This window comes from Panicum virgatum, chromosome 3N (assembly GCF_016808335.1).
Source record: "Panicum virgatum strain AP13 chromosome 3N, P.virgatum_v5, whole genome shotgun sequence".
Lineage (NCBI taxonomy): Eukaryota > Viridiplantae > Streptophyta > Magnoliopsida > Poales > Poaceae > Panicum > Panicum virgatum.
The window spans coordinates 15,270,764-15,293,035 of NC_053147.1; the positions used below are offsets into that span (position 1 = coordinate 15,270,764).

At 53.1% G+C, this 22,272-nt stretch overlaps 1 protein-coding gene across 5 annotated transcripts; it reads left to right on the top strand.

The window, feature by feature from the left end:
- The first annotated feature begins 4,750 nt into the window (after positions 1 to 4,750).
- Positions 4,751 to 11,322, top strand: LOC120664576 (pentatricopeptide repeat-containing protein At3g51320-like). 5 transcript variants are annotated; one of them, XM_039943845.1, is made up of 6 exons: positions 4,751 to 5,936; positions 6,027 to 7,630; positions 7,843 to 8,947; positions 10,019 to 10,239; positions 10,328 to 10,392; positions 10,862 to 11,322. In XM_039943845.1, the coding sequence occupies exons 1-2, from the start codon at positions 4,871 to 4,873 to the stop codon at positions 6,614 to 6,616; spliced, it is 1,656 nt and encodes a 551-aa protein (XP_039799779.1). In that variant the 5' UTR covers positions 4,751 to 4,870; the 3' UTR covers positions 6,617 to 7,630; positions 7,843 to 8,947; positions 10,019 to 10,239; positions 10,328 to 10,392; positions 10,862 to 11,322. The 5 variants fall into 5 exon arrangements, with proteins under 5 accessions (XP_039799779.1, XP_039799780.1, XP_039799777.1 ...); XM_039943846.1 differs by having other exon boundaries at positions 10,063 to 10,239; XM_039943843.1 differs by having other exon boundaries at positions 7,843 to 8,214; positions 8,757 to 10,239.
- Positions 11,323 to 22,272: the final 10,950 nt, after the last annotated feature.

Below are 22,272 nucleotides of genomic sequence, written 5' to 3' on the forward strand. Positions count from 1 at the left end.
TTGCACGTTAGTTTGCAACTAGAAACTATATATATATATATATATTATTTTCTAGTACGTTTCAACAACCACAAACACAAGGTGTAGAGAAAACTTTTTTTTTCTTTATTAAAACAAAGATCACATCCGCTACCATGTGTCCTTTTACCATGTAAGTGCGCTCCTCTCTCATTTATATACAGTCCTAATCTAAATACAACGGGGTTAAGTTTGATATGAAACAACGTGTCCTTTTTATTATGAGTTGATTTACAACAATGTGATGGTCATCAACAGTTTTGCTTGCATTTCCACACAATTAACATGTTTCCCCTATTTTCCCAACAAAATTCTCGTCCACTAAGCTAGACAAAACTCTACACAGACCAATAGTCAAACTACTTCACGAAATACCGGAGAAAAAAACGCAGTTGTGAGATTGAGATTCGATAGATGAAACAGCTATAATATAGCACTGTCATCATGCTCTTGTAGTTACATAATTAAGTACCTCATCTATGATGATAATTTAACTAGCAACTGCAATGAGTTACATGAAAATGAATCAACCAGCCTAATGAGTATCTTATGCATGGGACTCATATGGTATGAGACTACGAGTGTGCTGGCTGGCTTTGGATGTCTTTAGTCCTTAGACTAAATTTGGATGCCTTTAGCCCTTAGACTAAATTTTAGTCTAGGGACTAAACTCCTATTCTGTTTGGAAGGGATTAAAGATCATTACTATAGCTGCACAAATACCATATTGCCCATATTTAATGCACTAAAAGGGGTAGGAGATGGAAAAGTGAGGCTTTTAGTCCCCTTATGCTTAGTTCCCTTCCTAAAAATTTTACACACATCACATCAAAGGGAATCTTTCTATTTAGGAGTATTAAATAAAATCTGTTTACAATTTTTTATTGCATGGATGAATTGTAAATCGCGATACGAATCCAATAAGCCTACTTAATTGATGATTTGCAACATTGATGCTACAGTAACCATCCGCTAATCATGTATTAATTAGACTCATAAGATTCATCTCGTGATTTACAACCCATCCGTGCAAAAAAACTTTGTAAACAGCTTTTATTTAATACTCGTTAATAACAAGATTCCCTTTCAAAAAGATTTTAGCGAAGAAACTAAACACATTTGGTATAAAAAATGACTAAAATGGAGGACTAAATTTTAATTGGGTGGATCCACACATAGCCTTATTATTCTATCTATGAACAGGTCTATAATCCTTTCTTGCAATTTTCGAAAGAATCATCTAAAATCTCTTCATTTTCCCCTCGTTGCAACTTGCAAGGGGGGCCTACATCCGGGCGGCTCCGCTCCTGCTCCCACCCCCTCCGAGTTTATTTTTATTTTTATATTATTTATTTTTTGATTTTTCAAAAATATATACCTCAAGATTTTTTTTTTGCAGATCTGGCCTCCTGTCGCCAGTTCAACTGGCGGTAAGAGCATACCGCCGGATGAACCGGCGGTAGGGGCACTGTAGCGATGTTACCGCCGGTTCATTTGACGGAATTTTTCTGACCTGGGCAGCTCTTTAAAAAATCATAACTAATTTATACAAATTTGGATGGAGATAAACTTTATATAAAAATTGTATATATCGACGAGATCTACAACTTTGTAGTTCAAACTTTTTCCATTTGGAGCCATCTTGATGCTCAAATAATCGATACAAATTTCAGATCTAAAATTTAAATTTTGGTCTGAACAGCACACCATTAAAAAATTATAATTAATTTATATGAACTCATATGGAGATAAACTTTATATAGAAATTGTAGAAATCAACAAGATGTACAACTTTGTAGTTCAAAATTATTTCATTAGAAGCCATCTTGGTGCTCAAATAATTATCACAAGCTTCAGATCCAAAATTAAATTTTAGATCTGGAGCATTTATCGATTATTTGAGCACCAAGATGGCTCCAAATGAAAAAAGTTTGAACTACAAAGTTGTAGATCTTGTCGAGATCTACAATTTTCATATAAAATTTATCTCCATCCAAATTCATATAAATTAACTATGATTTTTTAAAAATAAGCTGTCAAGGTCAGAAAAATTCCACCGGATGAACCGGCGGTAACATCGCTACAATGCCCCTGCCACCGGTTCATCCGGCGGTATGCTCTTACCACCCGTTGAACTGGCGACAGGAGGCCCGATCTGTAAAAAAAAGTTGAGATATATATTTTTAAAAAATCAAAAAATAAATAATATAAAAATAAAAAAAACTCACCCCCTCCAGATCCGAACCCTTGGCACGCGGCACGACCAAATCCCCATCCTGGACCAAATCCTAACCGCCGATCCCAATGCGCAGGTGAGCTGCCCGCTTCCGATGGCGATCTGCCCCCAATTCCTTCCCAACGTTTTTTTTTCACTCTGCTGTTGATTCGATTGGTTCGGCGAAACACGCTCGCAGGGGCCTGAGCAGCGAGAGTGCGAGACGTTTTTGAAGGACGGGTTGATGGCTCCATATCTCTCTAGAAAATTATGTTAAACTTGAGATTTTGTTGTGGAGACTGTTAGTCTGGGAGGGTCAGAACCAGATACTGGATTGGGTTGAAAAATTTATGTAGAGCTTTGGGGAAGAAAAACCATACGAACGTCATGCACTATGTCTATGTTTTTTTTTCGAATCGAGGCTTTACCCCATTTCCATTAGCAAAACGGAAATACAAACGTTCACTCCCAGAAGGGGATACATGAGAAGAGGGGGCAGAAAAGCCAAACGAAACGAACAGGAGTTCTAGATCGAAACTGGCCTTGGCCACGCCTGCGAGCCTAAGAACAGACAAGGACCCGGGATTCCCAGGACCCAGAGAGCCAACATAGTTTGTCCGCAGCCACAAGACAAGTCTAAGGACTGAACAGCTAAATAGAAAAGAGAACCATTAGACAAGTTCAACAAACGAGCTCCAGAAAGCAACATCTACGATGGATCAGACCCAGCTTCTTCATTCAGTCTTCTGCCTCCTCGCTGTCATTAGGATCTTCTAAAGGAGCAGGAAGTTGAAGCACCGGAGCCACCGGGCCTTGCTGCATGACTCTGTGAGCGCAGGAAAGCAGCATCTGCACACCCTCCAATAGTTTCTCCAGGAACTCTGCTTTGTAAAGACCTGCCCAGTGTTTCATAAATGCACAAGCTTGTATTAGAATGTCAATCGGACTCTTAATCATTTTCTTATCAAAGCATGCTCTGTTTCTGCTTTTCCATATGGCCCAGCAAATTGCTGCTAGGCCAAAGGTGTGAACAGAAGCACCTCCAGGTAACCATTTCTTAATCTAGCCATCATATTGAGTTATATCTCGTGGAATATTATAGGCACCCAAGAATGTGCCAATCACACCCCAAACCACTTTGGAGATTGGGCACTGAAAAAACAGATGATCTCGAGACTCAGGAGAAGAGCAAAAGTAACAAGCTGGGTCTCCCAGCCAATTTCTTTTAAGCATATTATCTTTTCCATATGCACTATGTCTATGTGACTACAACAATTGGAGATCTTTACCGTATGTGCTGTAGGCAAGTGTTCAGTATCTCCAGTTCTATTGGCTTTGCATTTCTGGTTCGGGAACTTCCCCAGTTTTGTTTTTGCACTTGTCCGTTCTGCAAAAAACTTTGATTCCACTAAGCCCCCGTTTGGAACCTTCGAAATGAATTGCATTCTAATAATCATAAGTTAGACACAAATCTATTAACCTAATGTGATTATATATGAAATATATTTGTATATTATTGTTGGTCATACGAGAGATACTTATATGCTATTTTTATGGAAGAGGAGTGAGGCAAAGAGCATGTTATAAGTTACGGGATAAAAACTTAGTTTGGTGGTGTATAGAATCAATTTTTATTCCCACCCTCTAAATTTAGGATAGGCTTATATCTAAACTTTGGAAAGTGGTGGGATGTCAAATTCTAAGCCAAATAGCCTAATTTATTAAGTAGATTTCAATTCCTCCAAAATGAGAGGATCCAAACAGCTCCTAACTGAAAAAAGGACATCCTATTGTACCGACACATTATCAAATACTGAATTTCTCTAAGATTGTTCGTTCAAACAAGAAATCTCTAAGGTAAACTTCATCTGCCATTCTGCCCCAATGCCAACAAGGTGGAGGCATATGTCTTGTATAGTATAAGAAACGCGTACAAACTCTTATCCATGCTGATGTGGGATATAGAGGGGATAGCTGTCCAGATCGTATTGCAGACTCTATACCAAATTGAAATTACATAAATATCCTTTTTTTTTAAAAAAGAACTACTCCACCCGTTTTACTTAAACCCCTTGCAATACGGAACAAAGGAAGTTCTAATCTGATTGGATACAAGTGAACAACCGTGCTTGTCTAAAGGTCCCTTTTGCTTGGCTATTCATTGTTTTTTTTTCTAATAACAATTATATTGTGACCGTGTGTGGAGACTGGGGAGAGTCCAGGCCAAGTCTTTGGCGTGTGATGTTTTGTTGTGCTTAAACTCTGTTCTACCCTAAGTGAAAGGCAGAGCTTGTGCCATTTTGCTAAAAAAAATGAAGATCCCTAATTGTAAGTTTATTCTACGTTTTGATTGGCTTGTGCCTGTTTGGGTGGGCGCTTATATTGTAGCTTCGACTTCATCTGTTTTCCACAAACAAAGCATGAAACTATCTTATAAACCAGAATAAAAATAAACTAAAAGTCAGATAAAATCATCTTCTTAAAACTTCAACGAGCCAGCGAGCGCCGAGCGGTGCCAGTGGCAAGATCTACCAGAAGTTGAGAACCCAGCCTGCAACTGGGGCCCACCGCCCAGCGACACGGAGCCCTGAGCGGACGCCTAAAACCCATGGCGCCGCCGCCACGTTGCCTCCCCTGATGGCGGCCGCCTCCACCTCCCCCCATTCCGCCGCCGCCGCCACCCACGTCGACGACCTCCACGGATTCCTCCGCAGCGGTCTCCGCACCCACGACGCTGTCCTCCGCACCCACGCCTTCCTCCTCCGCCGCGGCCTCCTCCTTGGCCACCCCGTCCCCGCCGGCCTCCTCCTCACCGCCTCCGCCTGCTCCGCGGCCTCGCCGCCCGCCCACCTCCTAAGGCTCCTCCGCCACCTGCCCCCTCCGCTCCCGCTCTTCTCAATCGACGCCGCCCTCCGCGCCCTCGCCCCGCGCATCCCCTTCTCCGCGCTCCTCTCCCTCTTCGCGGCCCTCCTCCGCTCGCATCATCCCCTCTTCCCCGACCGCTTCTCCTTCCCGCCTCTCCTCTCCGCCGCCGCATCCGCGTCCCCGCGTGTCCACCTCCCCTCCGCGCTCGCCCTCCACGCGCAGGTTCTCCGCCGCGGCCTCCTCTACTCGCCGCCGCCCCACGCCGCCAACGCACTCCTCCACTTCTACGCAGCTGCTGGGCGTCTCCCATCCGCCCGCCACCTATTCGACGAAATGCCGTTCAGGGACATCGCGTCCTTGAACACCATGATGACAGCATATACTGGCGCACCGGGTGGCCTTGATGCCGCGCGCCAGCTGTTCGATGGAATGCTCCTGAGAAATGTGGTGTCTTGGAACGTCATGGTTAATGGCTACGTGAAGGCAAAGCGGCCGGAGCAAGCACTGGAGGTGGTCAGGTGGATGGCTGAGGTAGGGGTGAGGGGTACAGCAACAACAGTGGTAGGGGCAGCCACAGCATGCACCAGGTTGGGGAGGTTGCGGGCTGGGAGGGAGGTGCATTGCGCGTTCTTGCGCCGTTTTGAGGATGATAACCTGTTAGTTTGGACCACATTGGTTGATATGTATGCCAAGTGCCGGAGGGTCTTTGCCGCAAGGAAGGTGTTTGATCGGCTCAGCATGAGGAACCTGGTATGCTGGAATGCAATGATCATCGGGCATTGTGTTTACGGAGAGCCTTATGATGGGATCAAGCTGTTCCATGAGATGATTGGGCCAGGTGGGTTCAGATTTCCAACATTTCTACAGACAGCAACATACTGCTACATTTGCATTTTTTATTTTTCTCACACCTGAACTGCCTTTTCAGGTAATGTGCAACCAGATGGGGTCACCCTCATCGGTGTTCTCTGCGCCTGTGCTCGTTTAGGTCTCTTGGATGATGGGAAGGCATATTTTGAGCAGATGAGGACCATGTACAACCTCAAACCGACATTTGCTCACTATTGGTGCATGGCCAATCTGTATGGAAAGGTTGGGCTTCCAGAAGAAGCCGAGGACCTCTTACGGAGTGTACCGGATGATCTGAAGTCCCGGGCATTGGGTGGCTTACTTGGGCTGTGCCGGTTCCGGGGGGAATGGGCAACTGGGGAACGGATTGCCCTCAGGTTGATCGAGCTGGAACCGAGCAACAATGCTCACTATGCACTGCTTTGCAGTGTGTATGCCGCTGCGGGAAGATGGGAAGATGCTCACAGGGTGAAGGCTGTCATGAAGGAAAGAGACGAGAGGTTCAGCCCTGGATATCGTCTCTCAAACTTAAATGAGATTGTCCATGAATACAGAGTTAGGGAGAGGCAACCTGAGAGTCAGGAGATGTATGCTGTCCTAGATGAGTTGGCATCAAGGCTGAGAATAGATTGCAGATGGAATGAGCAAAATGAATCTGGAATAGAATAGCTCAGATGCACCGACGGATCATTTTGGACCTGCATAGTTTTGAATGAGCAGCTTCACAGGGCTAAGCGAGACAATTTGAAGTAGTGTATATTCAGATGTAACTCTTTGTGCAAAACCACTTGTGAGTATGTTGCTAGAATAGAAGCATTTAGGGGTGGCAATTTACACATGCTGAAACATGGGCAACCTTGTGTGCTTGTGTGACTGACCTGCAAAAGCAAGCACGCTGCCTGAAAGGGAGCCCTCTTGGCCTTGAGAAGAATGAGGTCTTGACTCTTGAGGTGTCGACTAACTGCTAGCAGGCCAAGAAAACCACAAGCTGGGTGTTCTAAGATTGGATGAAACAGGGCAGGATGCATGGTCATAACCTTATTGGTTAAACATCTAATTTCCTGTGGTGATGAAGGGATGGTACAGCTACGTTTTTTTTCTGCCTTTTGTTTTTGTCTCATTGCCATTGGCATGTAGAGATTCAGTCTTTTGACAATTTTGCAGCGGGTGCTTAGTATTGTTATGTGGTGTAGACATGATGAATGCCATTTTGAGCCATTGGTGGTTGTAGGAAAAAAGAGAGAGGGTAGAGAATGAATAATTAGACACACACTGATTCATCACATTTGTGTTACACTGCTGGACAAGTCAAATAATTGACTGATAGTTTTCTTTTGAAAATAATTCTAGGGGTGAAAGGGTGCGAATGGTCCATTCTCCTGTGCTGTGCTTGTGTGGCAGGAACATTGGAGGAGACATTGCACCAGGCAGAAGAGGCAAGCTGGACACACAGGACAGAACAGATGGCTATGATCTGATAACAAGAAAGCCAGCCACTTGTGGGGCCCGGCCCTCCTCCATCCTCGCGAGACAGCAGTGCCCTGGTTTCGTCAGCGAGTGAAGGGGCGGTTCTTGCTCTGGCTCCTCCATGAGCAGCACGGCGGTGGTGACCTCGCCCTCATGCAAGGAACTCATCTACAGTCTACACCGCCCAGCTCTCTGAGAAGACCCAGCGCTGTGCCGGTAATCCTCCCTCTGCTTTGCCTTTCACCCTGCTTGCTTGCTTCAGTCTCCACGCGCAGCGTGGGCAGCGATGCTATGGTGATTTCTTCCTGTTACTGCAGCAGGTGCAAGTGCATTGTGCCTGCTCTTTTTTGCTTTTATTTGTTCTGTTTTGGTCTGCCTTCAAGCAGAATTAGCTGATTGATCGGGTTGCAATCTGTGCTGTGCTGCAGGCCTGCTTGTGTGGGGCTTCCTCACCTGGTTGCGTCATGTCATGGAGGGAGGGATTTAGCTTCTGATGTGGCTACCAACCCCTGCAGAGCGACAATACAACGCAAATGCTGTGATTTCATTGCTTTTAAGCCTGCTTGTTTCATCCTGGGTTTAGGGGTTTGGTTTTGTCTTGTTTCATCAGGCCTAGGCAGCCAGCACGCAGGGTTTGTGATGCTTCGGTTTCTCATGTGGGCCAGTAACTTTTCGCTGGTTGATGGATGGATAAATTCTACCGCTCTGTTGTGTTACGTTTCATGGAACACTTGCTTCACAAAACCGTATCACATTGATTTTATGTCCTCCCCTTTGGCATGAGTTGGCCACTCCGCTTCGTAAGCTCCTTTTCATCTTGATTTGATTTCATCAGAATTGGATTTGGTCGAATTCCGTGTGTTTTTTTCATCCAATCCAACTTCAGATTTTCTCAACTATTGGTGTCATTCATTATCTCTGCTCTGCTCCCTCCAAAACTGAAAACGACATTGCTAACGTTGGAGTGTTTGTTGGTATCTGCTGCGCCTGCGCTACTTAATTAGGAAGCACACTTCTTTGGATTTCCTTCCTTCCTGGCATGCTGTTAAGCCAGCTGTTTTTCTCTGTGGTTTATGCCACTTCTTTTGTGCCAAATGTCCATCCCATGCTCCTACTTGACAGTTGGATATGTTTCCTGCCAGCTAACCCCCCCCCCCCCCCCCCCCAAATTCTTGACAGGGGCTAAAACAATAAATTTGTTCTGGCCTAACTGGTTCCTGATGCATCCTATGTGCTATTCTGCATAAGTTATATTGTCTATACCCTTTCTGCTAGATATATGTATGCATCCATGTGAATTCTTGCCCCTGACGGTCTCCCTTTATGCCTTGTGTTTGCACAGGTATGCTGCATGGAGTAGTACAGCTGGGCAGGGAGCTCACATTGTTGGAGAGGGACCTCTTCTCCAGGGCCTACAATAGTGTTGTTGATGAAAAGTGTGCGGTATGGCATATTCTCACATCTTTTCAGCTTGAGCAGGGGGCGAAAGGTAACCAGATAGCCGAAAAGGCAGCTAGAGAGTTCCGGTTAAAGGTAGATGGCTGAATACTTTGCATAAGAAAGGAAATAGCTCAACCACTTACTATGTAACTAGCACCTCTTTTGTTTGGCAACTGCTGCCGTAATCCTGAAATAAATTTTATGTTCCAGATGTTTTAATTTCAAATTCAAAAATCCGTTTACTCCTCAGCATGAAACTTTGTTATTTTGATCTTATCACTTCATGTTCTCCATATAAATTAGATGTGACATGGACTCCACTTCTTATTTTTATCTGCTGCTCTTTTCCATCATCTGTGAATATAACTATGGGCGGTGCAGCATAGCGCGCCTATCCGCCTAGTAATTCACTTAATGTTCAGATAGGTCTGCACTCTGCAAAGTAGCACTCCTGACAGCAGGTTTTGGACAATGCAGTTGTACAGCTTATCTAGGGTGTGTGTAGTTGGTGAAATGAAAATTTTTGGGTGTCACATCGAATGTTTGACCAGACGTCGGGAGGGATTTTCGGGCACTAATTAAAAAACTAATTTCAGAACTCACCTGGAAACCACGAGACGAATCTTTTGAGGACTTTGACCGCATCATTAGCACATGGGGGTTACTGTAGCACTTATGGCTAATCATGCACTAATTAGACTCAAAAGATTCGTCTCGTCGTGTACATCCAAATTGTGCAATTAGTTTTGTTTTTTAACTACATTTAATATTCCATTCAAGTGTCCAAAGGGGGAGGCAAAAATTTTTGGATGAAAATTTTTGGTAACTAAACCAGGCCCGAATTTGTGAGAACTTGATTAACATATAAAGGATATTCAGTGTGAGCAATTCATTTGACAGAATAGAGCTATAAAGACCACATGTACTTGTAAATATATAGAAGGTGGAGTTTACTAAAGTGATGATTGTCAGTGACTTATGGTGCACATGTGTTGATAACATGAGGCCTTTGAGTCACTTTAGTGAAGCATGGTCAGACATATTTGTACTCAAATTCTCAATCACCTTTAACATTAACTAAATGTCTAGATGTGTCTGCAGAGCAACCACCCCAGACAACAGGTTTTAGAAAAATTCAGTGACGCATGTTATCATATTTTTTAGGACTTACAACTTAAGGTGAAGCATTCCATTTCCATGATACTTAGGGTGAAACATTCCATTTCCATGATTGGCAAAGAAAGGGTTAGTGAGCAGCAATACAAAGGTTTGTTGACAGAACAGAGAGACAAAGTCTGACAAAGCAGGAATTCACTTGTAATTATATGAAGAATTGCATAAATTGCTGTTCTTGTTCAATAATTTGATCAAGAAGTACAATGCAGGTACTTTATTCTCATAAACTTTACATATATTCTTATATTTCTACAACTGACATGCTATCTTCCCTCGGTGATGGCTTTGATCATGAAGTACTGATACCGGAGAGATGTGCATTTCTGGGGAATTTATGCTGATGTGCATTGTGGTCCAACAAAGTAAGTTCTGATGGTTTTAAAACTTAATATTTTTCCCTAAATTAGTGGGTACAGAATTTATATTTTCCGCATCTGGATACTTAACAGTTATGGTAGCAATTCCATTTCTTCCCTGCCCTCCTAGACATTTCGTGATGCTCACAGGATGAATGCTATGACCCTATAATGCATCACCCTTGCAGCCTGCTTCCATCCTAGTAATTCAGATGCCAGATTATAGTCTTTTTTTTTAGGGAAAGATGCCAGAATATAGTCAGTTCCACTTTAACGCACTCAATAGTTATAGAAGGCAGTAAAATTTATCTTCGGTAAAACCGGCTCTCAAATTTCCCCATTTTAGTGACTCAGGGGAAACTGAATCCCGAGAGCATGCACGATGAGAACTTCGGAAGACCCCTTGTGCCGGTCGCCCTGTAAGTTTTTGATGAATTCACCCTTTTACAAATGTGGTGTGTTTTGTGCTTCGCAGATCCTGGAAAGAAGCGCTTGCTGGCTGGAGGGCGCGCCAGGTGAACGAAAGGACTGGGGAGGTAGCTGATCATTCAGAGCCGGCGCCCGGCGCACCTGGCTTGTGCAGCTGTGCGCATCGCTTTGGGTACCGGCCGGAACCTGGTAGGATTCGGTGAGGTGTTTGAGACGCCGGTATCCCGTGAGCTGATGGAGCGCCCGAGACCGACGCCTGGAGTACATGCAAGCGAGCAAGCGAGCCGACGGTGGTGCATGGTTGCCGTGCTTAATGATGTTACCTTTTCTCTGAGTTCGGATGGTCTCGGACTCTCAGGTGCTGTTCCATGTGGGACAAGCTAGTGTGTCTGAACATTTTGGAATCGTCTTTTAATTGATGATCTAGCCGCGTAGTGTGCACACAGCTGTATCATTGAACGACTGGTCAGAAACAGAGAAAAATCTTTCGCTACTGGATTGGAGGAACTCGTGCGTCTGAATTCCCCTCGCTTCCTCTGAAAACGACACTAGCGGATACCACCGGAAAGGTAGATTCTTCTCCTGTGGCCGCTCGACACGCTGACCAGGATGCCGCGCAAATGCTGAAACGCCCGATCGCTCGGGAGCGGGCCGCTTGCCGTGTGCCGTGCCGCCCTACGGCACCGCACCATGGCGGCCGTCTGCAGCCGGGCTTGCTGGCTGCGCGCCCGTGCCACGGCAGCACGGGGTTGGCGTGGTGCGCGGCCGGGCGCCCAGGCAGCGTGGCAGTCGATGGCTGCTTGGACGCACCCGCCGCCGCCGCCGCCTGGAGGCGCCGCTGATGACGTGCCGGGCCGCGAGGCGAAGGTGTGGGCAGGGGGCAGCTGCACGTGAACTATCGAGCTCCAGGTTGCATCTGGGAGCCTTGTGCGCTGTGGGGGTTGTGTTGCGTGTCGCGCTGCGGCTGCTGCTTGGGCCGGAGAGCGAGCGGGGCCGCGAACTCGGACACGAACGCCTGGCCGTTTAGGCGCGGCCGGCGGCGATGCTCGTCATGCTACAGGAGCGAAATGCAGCGCTCTCGTCCGCCATCCATGGAAACTCCGAGCACGTGGCCGTTACGCTGAGCCCAGGAGGATGCACGAGCACGCCGGTCTGTTGAGCAAAGAGGTCCCCTGATCGAGACACGTCCTAGCTGCTCCTGTTCCGGAACCAGCTCGCTGCACGTACCCGTCGTGTGCGTGGCCGTAGCCGCCACGGCGCGCGCGTGATCGACCGACAGGCTCGAACTCCGATCCGGGCCTCCATCGGCGGCGTCACCGCGTCAGAGAATGATGCGGCTCGCAGCGGCAGCAATCACAGCACCTGCGCTGCCGTGCTCCTGCTCCTGCAGGCCGGCGTGCTGTGATCTGCTGCTCCACGGATGGGGCTCCGTCCCAGTACGAGTCGACAACAGCTCGCTAGGGCTCCTCGGTCGATTCGAGAGGGGAGGCACGGCCGCACGGGTCATGACTCATGAGTGCGCGCGTGACGCGACGTGGGCGCCGGGCCAGCCGGGAGCTAGCCGGAAGAATCGCTCGCTTTGTTGGTGGCTTGCCCGGCGAAGCCGGACGCTGGCTCCCGACTCCCGAGCGGGCCTTTCGCCGTTGCTGCGTGCCATGTCCCGGTGCCGGTGGCGCCTTTCACAGCGACGAGACGCCCGAAGCAGAGCGGGTGGTCCCCCCGTCACGTACGTGCCGTCGCGGGCCCCAGGTCTCCTCTCTCTCCAAGAGTATAGAATTTCAAATGGGCAGGGCGCGATTGGCGGTCCGAGGCACGGCCTTAAAAAGTATGTCCTAGTCCGTCCCCAGACACAATCAATAGTGATTAGTGTCGATCCGGCCCGATGGTCTTTTAGTGCTTAGCCGCAATCCTGGCCTATAGTGCCGACCCGAGACACGGCACGATAACAGCCAGTCCGATAGCGGCTCGTTAAAAACCCAATGCCCTCTCCCTCCCCCACCCGTGCCCCCCTCTCTCACACACAGTCTCGCTCCTCCCTCCACCGCTCCCTCTCCCAGCCCAGCGCCGGGCGGCCCTCTCCTTCCTCCTCCCTCGCCGAGCGGCGCTGCCCCCTCCTCCCTTGGCGGGCAGACGGCACGGATCTGGCGGCCCCGACGCCGGTGCGAGGTCCGAATCCAGTTGCAGTGCCATGGCCGAGCTCGTGCGGCCTCGAGCTCCGCCGCGCCGAACTCGACCGGATCTGCGGCGGCGGCTCCTCGCCCCTTCTCGCGGGCTCCGGCGGCGGGATCTGCGGACCGTGGATCTGCGTTCTCTCTCTCCCCTTCCCCTTCCCCTGCTCCCCTCCACATCGTGGATCTGTGGCGGCGGCCATCCACCGCCGTCCCACCTCCTCCCGGCTCCCGCACTCTCCTACGCCGGCCGCCGCCCTTCCCTCCCTCCCTTCTTCAGGCGGGGGCGCGCGGCCGCCTCTACTGCGCCGGCTGCCTGTGCGGCTGTTCCCTCCAACCCGGGCCGGCCAAGCACGATGGGCCTGCCATGGCACGATGGGCCAGCCGTGCCATCGGGCCGGGCCGGCACGAAAAGAGGCCTTAGTGCTGGGCCTGAACCGTCAGTTAGGCACGAAGCCCAATACAGCCCCGTGCGAAAAATCTATAAGGCCTGATAGTGACGGGCCGTTTCGGGCCGGGCCACATCGGGCTAGGGCCGGGCGGCCCATTTGGAAATCTATATCTCTTAGTCACCCGGGGGGCGCCGCAGCCCGCAGGCTGCTGCGCGCCGCGGCATCCGCACGCGGCTGTGTGCACCTCGCGCCGTCGCTGTCGAGCCGATGGGAAAAAGATGAGGAGGAAAGCCATGCGAGATTCAGTTCCCACCCACCACCACCACCGTCAGTCAGGCTCAGCTCGCCCTGCTCATGGTCGGGTTTGATGGTTTGCGGTTTGTTTCCAACCCAAAGCCAACATAAAAATATTGGTCCAGTGCGGACTGGATTTGAACGGTTTTTGACGGCTTAATCAATACCTTGGCTTGGTTTGGGTAGCCCGGTTCACTGGTTAACACAGAATTTGACATGCATTCGTGGATATGTGCGTGGACCACTCGGAGGCCTCCAGCCCCGCGGCCTCCTGGCTCGTCTTCGCCGCGCTCGTCGTGGTCGTCCCGGGCGGCGGGCGCGCTGCGCTGCCCGGTGCGCCTACGACACGCAGGTGCAGGCCTCTCACGCTCTCCGCCGTGGGGCCTGTGCTGGCTCCTTTACCTCGACCGCCTCCGCCACGACTCCCAGGACGTGCGCGCCCGCCCATCTTGCTGGCTCCTTCCGCCTCATTGTCTGCTTCGTGCTCCCCTGCTTCCTCGCCAATGCCGCCTCAAGGTGTTCTGGTTCTGCGCCAACCGACCCTCCCCGCTCTGGTGGTCCGACGCCGCGTGCGCGCTGGAGATGGCGATGTGATGTACCGCATCGCCATGTTCTTTTTTTTTGCGAAAAGGATGCCACGTATATTACAAGGATATGGACGGAGCAGTACACGTACACCCTTCTTTTGCAGAAAATACCCCATAAAATAAAACAATTACAAGCAAGTCCATACTGCCACTGTAGATCTTCCTCCTCAGAGCAAGCAGTCGATCCCCATTCGCCGGGTCACGCACGGAAGCAGCGCTCCTCCACCATCATCCCCCGAAGCGAAGGTCGGACTCCAAACATTGGAAAGCTGCAGCACATCCTCCGTAACCACCCATCAGCTGTCGGACCCCTCGATTCGGCCACGCCGCTCGCCTTCACTTGCCCAGTAGCTTCCAGACGCAAGCCCAGCACCACCAGGAAGGAGGATAACAAGCAAAACTCCAAGAGCAAAATACCACATCCGCCGCCACCGGGAGGAATCCTGACGGCCGGAATCCACATCCCACCCAAGGGGATGACAGGAAGCTCACATCCCTTCGAAGGAACGAAGCAGCAAGACCCCACCGAGCCATCTCCGACGAACACCGAAGCGCCGGAAATTATTTGGGTGGAGAAGAAGCTTACCCGCTTAGCGCCGAAGAAGACGAGGCCATCTTCACCGGAGCAAAAGAAGGGAAGCACAAACTGACCCTACCTCAGCTTCGCAGCCCCGTCCAACGCGCCATCGATGGCGAGTTCACAAGAGACGAAGAAGAGGGACAAAAGAACCACCCAACGCCATGGAGACGTCGTGGATATGGAAGCTATAAACCTAAAAACTAGATATTAAGTTATACAAGTGGATCCGCGCGTCGGTTCGCCGGATCCCCACTTCCACCGGCGCCGGAGTGGCCGTCGGAGGCGGGGAGCCGGCGAGCACGACGGCGGACCAGCGATTTCGCCCTGTCGTCTCACTCTGGACTGTAGCAGGGAAAGGGAAAGTGTCGTTGACCTTGCTCCCGCATCGCCATGTTCTTCATGGCGTGCGTGCTATTCCAGACCATCTGCTGCTACCTTTAGATCTTGCGCATGACGGGATTCGCGTGGGATTTCAGCCAGTGCGCCGATGTTGCCGTCGTGCTGAGGCATTAGACATGTCCAGTCCGCCGCCGCAGCGTCCGCCGTAGCCGCCTGCCGCAGCCACCGTCCGCGGTTGCAGCCGTCGTCGAAGCGCAGCCACCGTCAGCGTAGCCGCCGTCCGCCGTCCGCCCCGCAGCCGTCTCCGGAGGGCAGCCGCCGCCGCCATCTTTTTTTTTTCATTGGATCTATCGCTGTGTGCCTGTGTCGATGGTTTTGACGGGTCCAAACTGGAAACTGGAAACCAGAACACACCGCTTCCGTCGTATGGGTCAATACCAGTCCGGCTCGAAACCACGCTAAAGACCGGGGGGACGGGTCCGTCTGGGTTGGGTACGAGCTTGCATCCGGTTTTGCTAAACCGGTGAACAGGGCGAGGCTCAGCCGCCAGGCGCCCAGGCGTGTTCCTGCCGGTGGCCTGTGTGCGTCATGCTTGATCATTTTCCAGGTTCATTATGATTATTCTCCAGAGTATTTTCATGGATCATGCCATGTGCCCGCTATCTGATGCTACGTCCCAGAGGTTCAGTGCGCAGCCGCGCGCTCTCTGATGTGGGCGATCGACATTCACTGTGCCGACGTGCACGCGGCGGCCAAAACCGGCCATTTCTTTTTTTTTCTTTTACAGCAAAAGTCTCTCAACCGTACATTATCACTGCAAGTCGGCTGGGCTGCAGGGCTAGCCGCGCGTGTTAAACCGCTCACAATGTCATGTCTGTTTCTTATTATAATCAATTTATCGGTGGAAATAAGCGATAATTTCACCAGACGTCTTGTTTATTTTCGCTTATGTGGTAATCCGTGTCGTGGAGCTGCAACCACGGCCGGGTGGCGGAAGGCACCCGCCCTAGCCCAGAGGGTGTGTACTCGGGGGTTAGCTAGTCCCAGAACGATCTTCCTCAAGAACACGATGAACACAGCAAGATTTAGAGTGGTTCGGGCCGCCGGAGCGTAATACCCTACGTCCACTGGGTGTCGTATTGCCTCCCACGAGAGTGTGAGAGCTTGTGTTTTTCTGGAGCTGTCCTGTACACAGCGAGTGCCTCCCTTTTATATCTCAAGGGAGGCGCGTACATGGCTGCCGGGACCCCGACAAGTGGGCCCAGCGATGCGGTATAAAATATAGTACTGTTCATCATTATGGCGTTGCAGGCAAAGGAGATCTTTCTCTGGATATCTTTGCCTGCTCTTGGAGTCTCCCGTTCAGCATGTCTAGGCGCTGTCTTGTCGGAACGGCGCCCGTCATAGCCAGCGGCGTCGCCTGCCACGTAGCTGAACGGCTGTGTAGGGAGCGGCGTAGGCGGTATGATGGAAAAGTGCCGTGCCGTCGTATCCATTTAATGCGGCTGACGGGCTCTGCGCGGGCGCGGCACAGGCGGCTGCACTGTGCACCTTGGTAATACGCGGTGCACAGCGGGGCCTGTCAAAGGCTGTCCCGCGTGCTGCGGCGGCAGAGAATGCGTCAACCATCCGCATTAAATGTGGTGGGTGGGCGAGTCCCCCTTGCGTAGGACTCGCGCATGAGCCCGCGCCCGTGCCCCCGGGACACGTGGCGTCTCCGGACCCCCGCACGGTAAGGGGGGTCCGGACGGCGCATTAGGCCCCGGACCCCTATGGGGGTCCGGGGCCTGGCTGTCAGCTCGGAGCTTCCATCCCTTAGAGACACGTGGCGTCTCTGGACCCATCCCCAGGCGGGGAACGGGTCCGGGGCCGTTGGCCTGGTGAGGGAAGAGCCTGTCCGGTGGAGCCTGGCTACTCCGTCCTTACGCGTAGTTACGGATAACTACGAGGGTCCTGTCTTGCTGCAGTAAGAGTGGGTACCCCTGCTACAGGGTACCGACAGTGGCCCCCGGGCCCACCTTGGGGGAGGTACGAACCCGCAGGTGGGGCCACTACTGCGATTTGGCTCTGCATAGCTTGAAGTTTCTTGCTGCAGAGGTCTTGACCGGCCTTGACCATCCATCGTATTGTTCGCTGCCTCATCACATCGCAACGGCTTATTGACTCGTGGCCCCCACGCACAGTGGTACACCTAGTCATGCGCGCGACGCTCGGCATTCTTGCGGCCAGAGTAAACGGATCATTTACCACCGGCGCAGTTCCCGAAAAGCTCGGCCACGCCAGCGCTTAATGCGCGCACGTCAGCTCGGCTTCCGCCTCGCTCCGCGCGCGCGTGGGCAATGGTTCAGATCCCGTCTTTTCGCACCCTTGTTCGTTACCCGCTCACCCCGCCAGGTGGGCCTGGGCCCCCATGTCATGGACTGGGCGGTTAACTCCAGGCGCGGGCGTCGCTTGGGTTCTGGCGACGGTTCCGGAGTGCGCCGGTTGAATCGGGCTTATAATGGGATGAATCCGCATTCCGCGGTTACTTTCCCGCATTCGCCTTCTTCCTTCCAACCTTTGTGCCCCTTGCCTTCGAGCTTTCCTCGCCCCTTTCTCCCCCACACAGGTCGCTTCTTACTCCACCGAGAGATGGCGTCCCTTGTTCATCCCCGCCGCTACCAGACCGAGGGAGAGTTGAACACAGTGCGCCGTCTGCTGGGATGGAGTGCTCAGGAGACCGGCTGGGGGGTGCGAGCAGGCTCGGTTCCCTTTGGCAACCTCCGCGCCGGGGAGTTTGTGCTATTTATCTCGCACATCTCCACCGGCGTGGGACTGCCGATTTCTTCGTTCCTGCTGCTGCTGCTGGAAGACTTCGGCCTCCAACTTCAGCATCTGACGCCGCACTCCCTCCTCCTGACGTCCATCTTCGTGCATTTATGCGAGATGTTCGTGGGAGTTCGGCCCTGCGTCATCCTCTTCCGCTATTTCTTCATTCTGGTGAGGTCCGGAAGGAGCAAGGACGAGGTGGGGGGGTACTACTTCCAGGTGAGGAGTGACCTGGCGACTCCTTACATTCCCGGCCTTGCTGGCGGAAAGTGGGAGGAGTGGCGCAGGGACTGGGTGATCGCCACCACTGAAGCCAACGAGCGCCTCGCCCTGCCGACCGAGGGGCCCGCCTCCGACAAGGCATCCTGGAGGGCCAAGCCGTCGCTGCAGCCGGAGTTCGACTCCGTGCTGGACAAGATTAGGTCACTGGCGGAGAGCTGCCTCACCTCGTGGCACGTGCTCGGAGACTTCGTGAAGCGCCGGATCGCTCCCCTGAAGCGGCGGCCGCGTCCTGCGTGGAACTTCATCGGCCTCAACGACTGCAGCAGGACCCAACGCGGTGAAGGGAGTGACCTGACTCAGGAGGCCTTGGAGGTTCTGGTGCGGAACGTGACTGGGGACACCTTCATCCCGGAGAACCTGATCCTCCCGCAGAGCGTAGTCCCCCTCTGCGAGGACTCCGCGAGGGTGGCGGTGCTGGCAACCTTGCCGACTCTGGACGACGGGGGACTGGCCCCACGCCAGACCGGAGGCGACGCGAACCGCGGGCTCCGGATCCCTGGTGCATCCGGGGATCAGGCCACGCTGAGCGCTGCGGGACCCGGCGCCACCACGAAGGGGAAGCAGGCCGCGGCGCGTGGAGACTGCGGCGGCGGAGGCGCCAGTGCTGGGCGCAGCCGCACCCGACGCGGTGGTGGAGATGCCGGTGCTGGGCGCAGCCGCACCCGACGCGGTGGTGGAGATGCCGGTGCTGGGCGCAGCCGCACCCGACGCGGCGGCGGAGGCACCGGAGCTGGGCGCAGCCGCACCCGACGCGGCGGCGGCGGAGGCGCCGGAGCTGGGCGCAGCCGCACCCGACGCGGCGGCGGCGGAGGCGCCGGAGCTGGGCACGGCCGCACCCGACGCGGCGGCGGAGGAGGCACCGGAGTTGAGCTCGGCCGCGCCCGACACGGCGGCAGCGGGGGCGCCGGAGCTGGGCACAGCCGCGCCCGACACGGCGGCAGCGGGGGCGCCGGAGCTGGGCACAGCCGCGCCCGACACGGCGGCAGCGGGGGCACCGGAGCTGGGCACAGCCGCGCCCGACACGACGGCAGCGGGGGCGCCGGAGACAAGTGCCGCAGCGGAAGCCCCCACTTCCAGCTCCGGTCCGGTTGCAGAGGAGGAGTTGGAGGTGGTCTTTGGCCGGCGGCTCATGCAGCTCCAACTCCCGGAGGAGGATGCGACTCCCCTTCCCCAGGTGCTGTTGCAGGTTCGGCGGTCGATCGAGGAGGCAACCTCTTCCGCCGAGGCGGCCTTCCGGCGGGAGTGGTCTACCCTGGAGAGCGAGCGCCAGCGCCTCTCCGACTGGCACACCCGCCTGGAAGCGCGCACGAAGGCTGAAGCCTCCCTCGCTGGGGAAACTCGGTCAAAGCTCAAGGCGGACCAAGAGGCCTACCGAGCCAACCTTAAGAAGGTGTTTGACCGAGAGTTTGCAGTGTCAAACCGAGAGAAATCCTTGGCGCAGCGGGAGCAGGACTTCACCCTGGAGGTTGTTGGCTTCGCTGCTCAGCGGTCCGACCTCGAGGCTCACCTCGCAGCTCAACAGTCCGAGCTGGAGGCTCGCAGCGGGGACCTCGAGGTCCGGAGGCAGGAGCTCGACGTCTTCTCTGTGACTCTGCAGGGATGGAGTGAACAACTGCAGGAGAGAGCCCGCCAGCTAACTGCCGACGAGGCGGATTTGGAGGAGGGCCGGAAGTCCCTCGCCAAGCGGGAGGCTCATGCCACCGGCATAGAGAAATAACTTGGGCGCCAGCGTGAGTCGCTCAAGAAGTTGAGGGACCGGGCGGAGGAGAGGGAGGCCGAGCTCGAGGAAAGGTCCCGCGGGCTCGAGGAAAGGTCCCGCGGGCTCGAGGAAAGGTCTCGCGAGGTGGAGGTGGCCAAGGCGGCCCTGGACACCCGGGTGCAAGAGGCGGTCCAGGAGGCGGTCCGGAAGCACCAGGAGGACCAGCGCGCGGGAGCCCAGCGGATCGCTGACTGGGCGGCCGAAGCGAGCCTCGCACTGGTGCCATTGGGGATGAGCCCGATCCAGGTGGCGGAGCCGCCAGCTTCGATAGCTGACGCTCTCCCAGTGCTGAGCTCTGCTTCGGATAGGCTCCATCGTCTGGAGCCAGCCCTTGCTGGTCAGCTTGAAGCCGAGGGTCGCGAGCTGATCCGGATGGTGGCGGAGCACATCCTGACCTGCCTCCGGAGCCATGACCTGGCCATGTCACTGGCGCCCGTGGTCAATGGCCCTGTAGTGGAGACGGAGGCCGCCGCTCGGGACAGCGTGCGAGAGGTCGTTGACTTCGTTGCCGCCTACTTCAAGCGGGAACCTGCGGACCCTTGAGCGGGGCATTGTACCTTTTTCCTTTTGCATTATGCAACAAACATTGTATTAGCTGAAAATTTTTGAAGTAGAAGAAACTTCAACTTAGCTGTTTGTCTGTTGATTTGCGGTATGCAGCGCCCCGGCGCCCTGGCCCCCTGGCGGATAGGTTCAATTGATTGGACCTGTCTGCCACGTGAGCCGTAGGAGATGCTCTGGACCTCCTTGGCATTGGGCTGCATAGTCTGTAAGACGAGCAAGTGCCTTGTTCCCTGTGTAGTATACAGGACTACAGAGAAAAGAATCAAGCTCACTTATACAGTAGCAATGATATCGCAACTTAGCTGCTTGACGCATGCAGAATCCGTTCGTGATGTGTGGAACAAAGCGGATGCTCCGGGCCCCCTGGAAGATAGACTCAGTTGTTTTGAGTCTGTCTACCATTGAGACTGGATCTTGATCTGTATGAAGGCTTTGAAGCAGATGCTAGGACCCCCTGGTAGGTAGGCTCAATGGTTTAAGGCTGGCTACCACCAATCAGGGCTTAACCTGTGTTCCACTTCAAATTTATAGCTTAGTAACAGGCCCGCGAGACTCGTCCGTGACCAGTGCCAGGCTGGTACAAGGTCCGGGGCTCTAGATGCGCAGGTCCAGGTTGATCAGCGCTTGTTACAGAGTGGTGGAGTGTGTAGGCTTAGGGTACGGGACCAGGCTAAGGCGCTACACAAGGCTCCGGACCATTCCAGGAAACAGCACGATCTTCCCGGACCTGGCTTCATCATCCCAGGCCTCTCGCAGCAGTGTTGCCGTGTTGGACTGGGCATGCCGTGTTGGATTTAGGAAACCAACCCTTGAGCTGGAACGGGGTCCGGGCCCTTAATTACCTGACTCCAGGTACTAGAGTACTTGTTACAGGGTGGTGGAGTGTGTAGGCTTTTGGGTACGGAACCAGCTAAGCGGCTACACAGGACTCCGGACCACCCCAGGAAACAAGCACCCGCTCTCTAGAGTAGGTCCCTAAGGGTCTGGACTCTTCTCCAGCAGCAAGAGGGTCTGGATCTGTACGGCAGTCCAGCAACTCAGCTCAGATCTTAGTTGTAGCAACAAGGGCAGAGGTCCCCGCGGGGGTTAGAGAGGTAAAAACTTTGAGAATCGGCATGTGAATTTAAATTTTAACACAAAGACAAAACTGGGAGAAATTATTTCCTTTGCAATCTTGTTGTACATGGCTTGCGCGATGGATGCCAGAGACTGGGTTTACGAGGTCGGACCTCTACCGTTCTGGGCCGCGCGTTAGCCGACGGTGCGATGGATGCCAGAGGTCAGGTTTACGAGGGTGGCCCCCAACCGCTCTGGGCCGCACGGTAACTCTATCTTATTACAAAGGAAATGATTATTTCCGGCTCTGCCTAGGTGTAGAACTTACGCAGATGCTCTATGTTCCATGGGTTGGGCAGCGGCACCCCATCTTCTGTGGCGAGGCGAACGCATCCGGGCCGGCATACCTCTGTAACCCTGAAGGGCCCCTCCCAGCTGGGGGAGAGTTTGTGAAGCCCTGCTCGGCTCAGGATTCGTCTGAGGATGAGGTCGCCAGCCCGGAGCTCCCTGCTGTGCACGAACCGTTGATGATAGCGCCGGAGCGCCTGGTTGTAGCGTGCATTTCGGATTGCTGCTCACCACCTTCGCTCATCGACGAAGCCCACGTCGTCGCGCCGCAGCTGTTCCT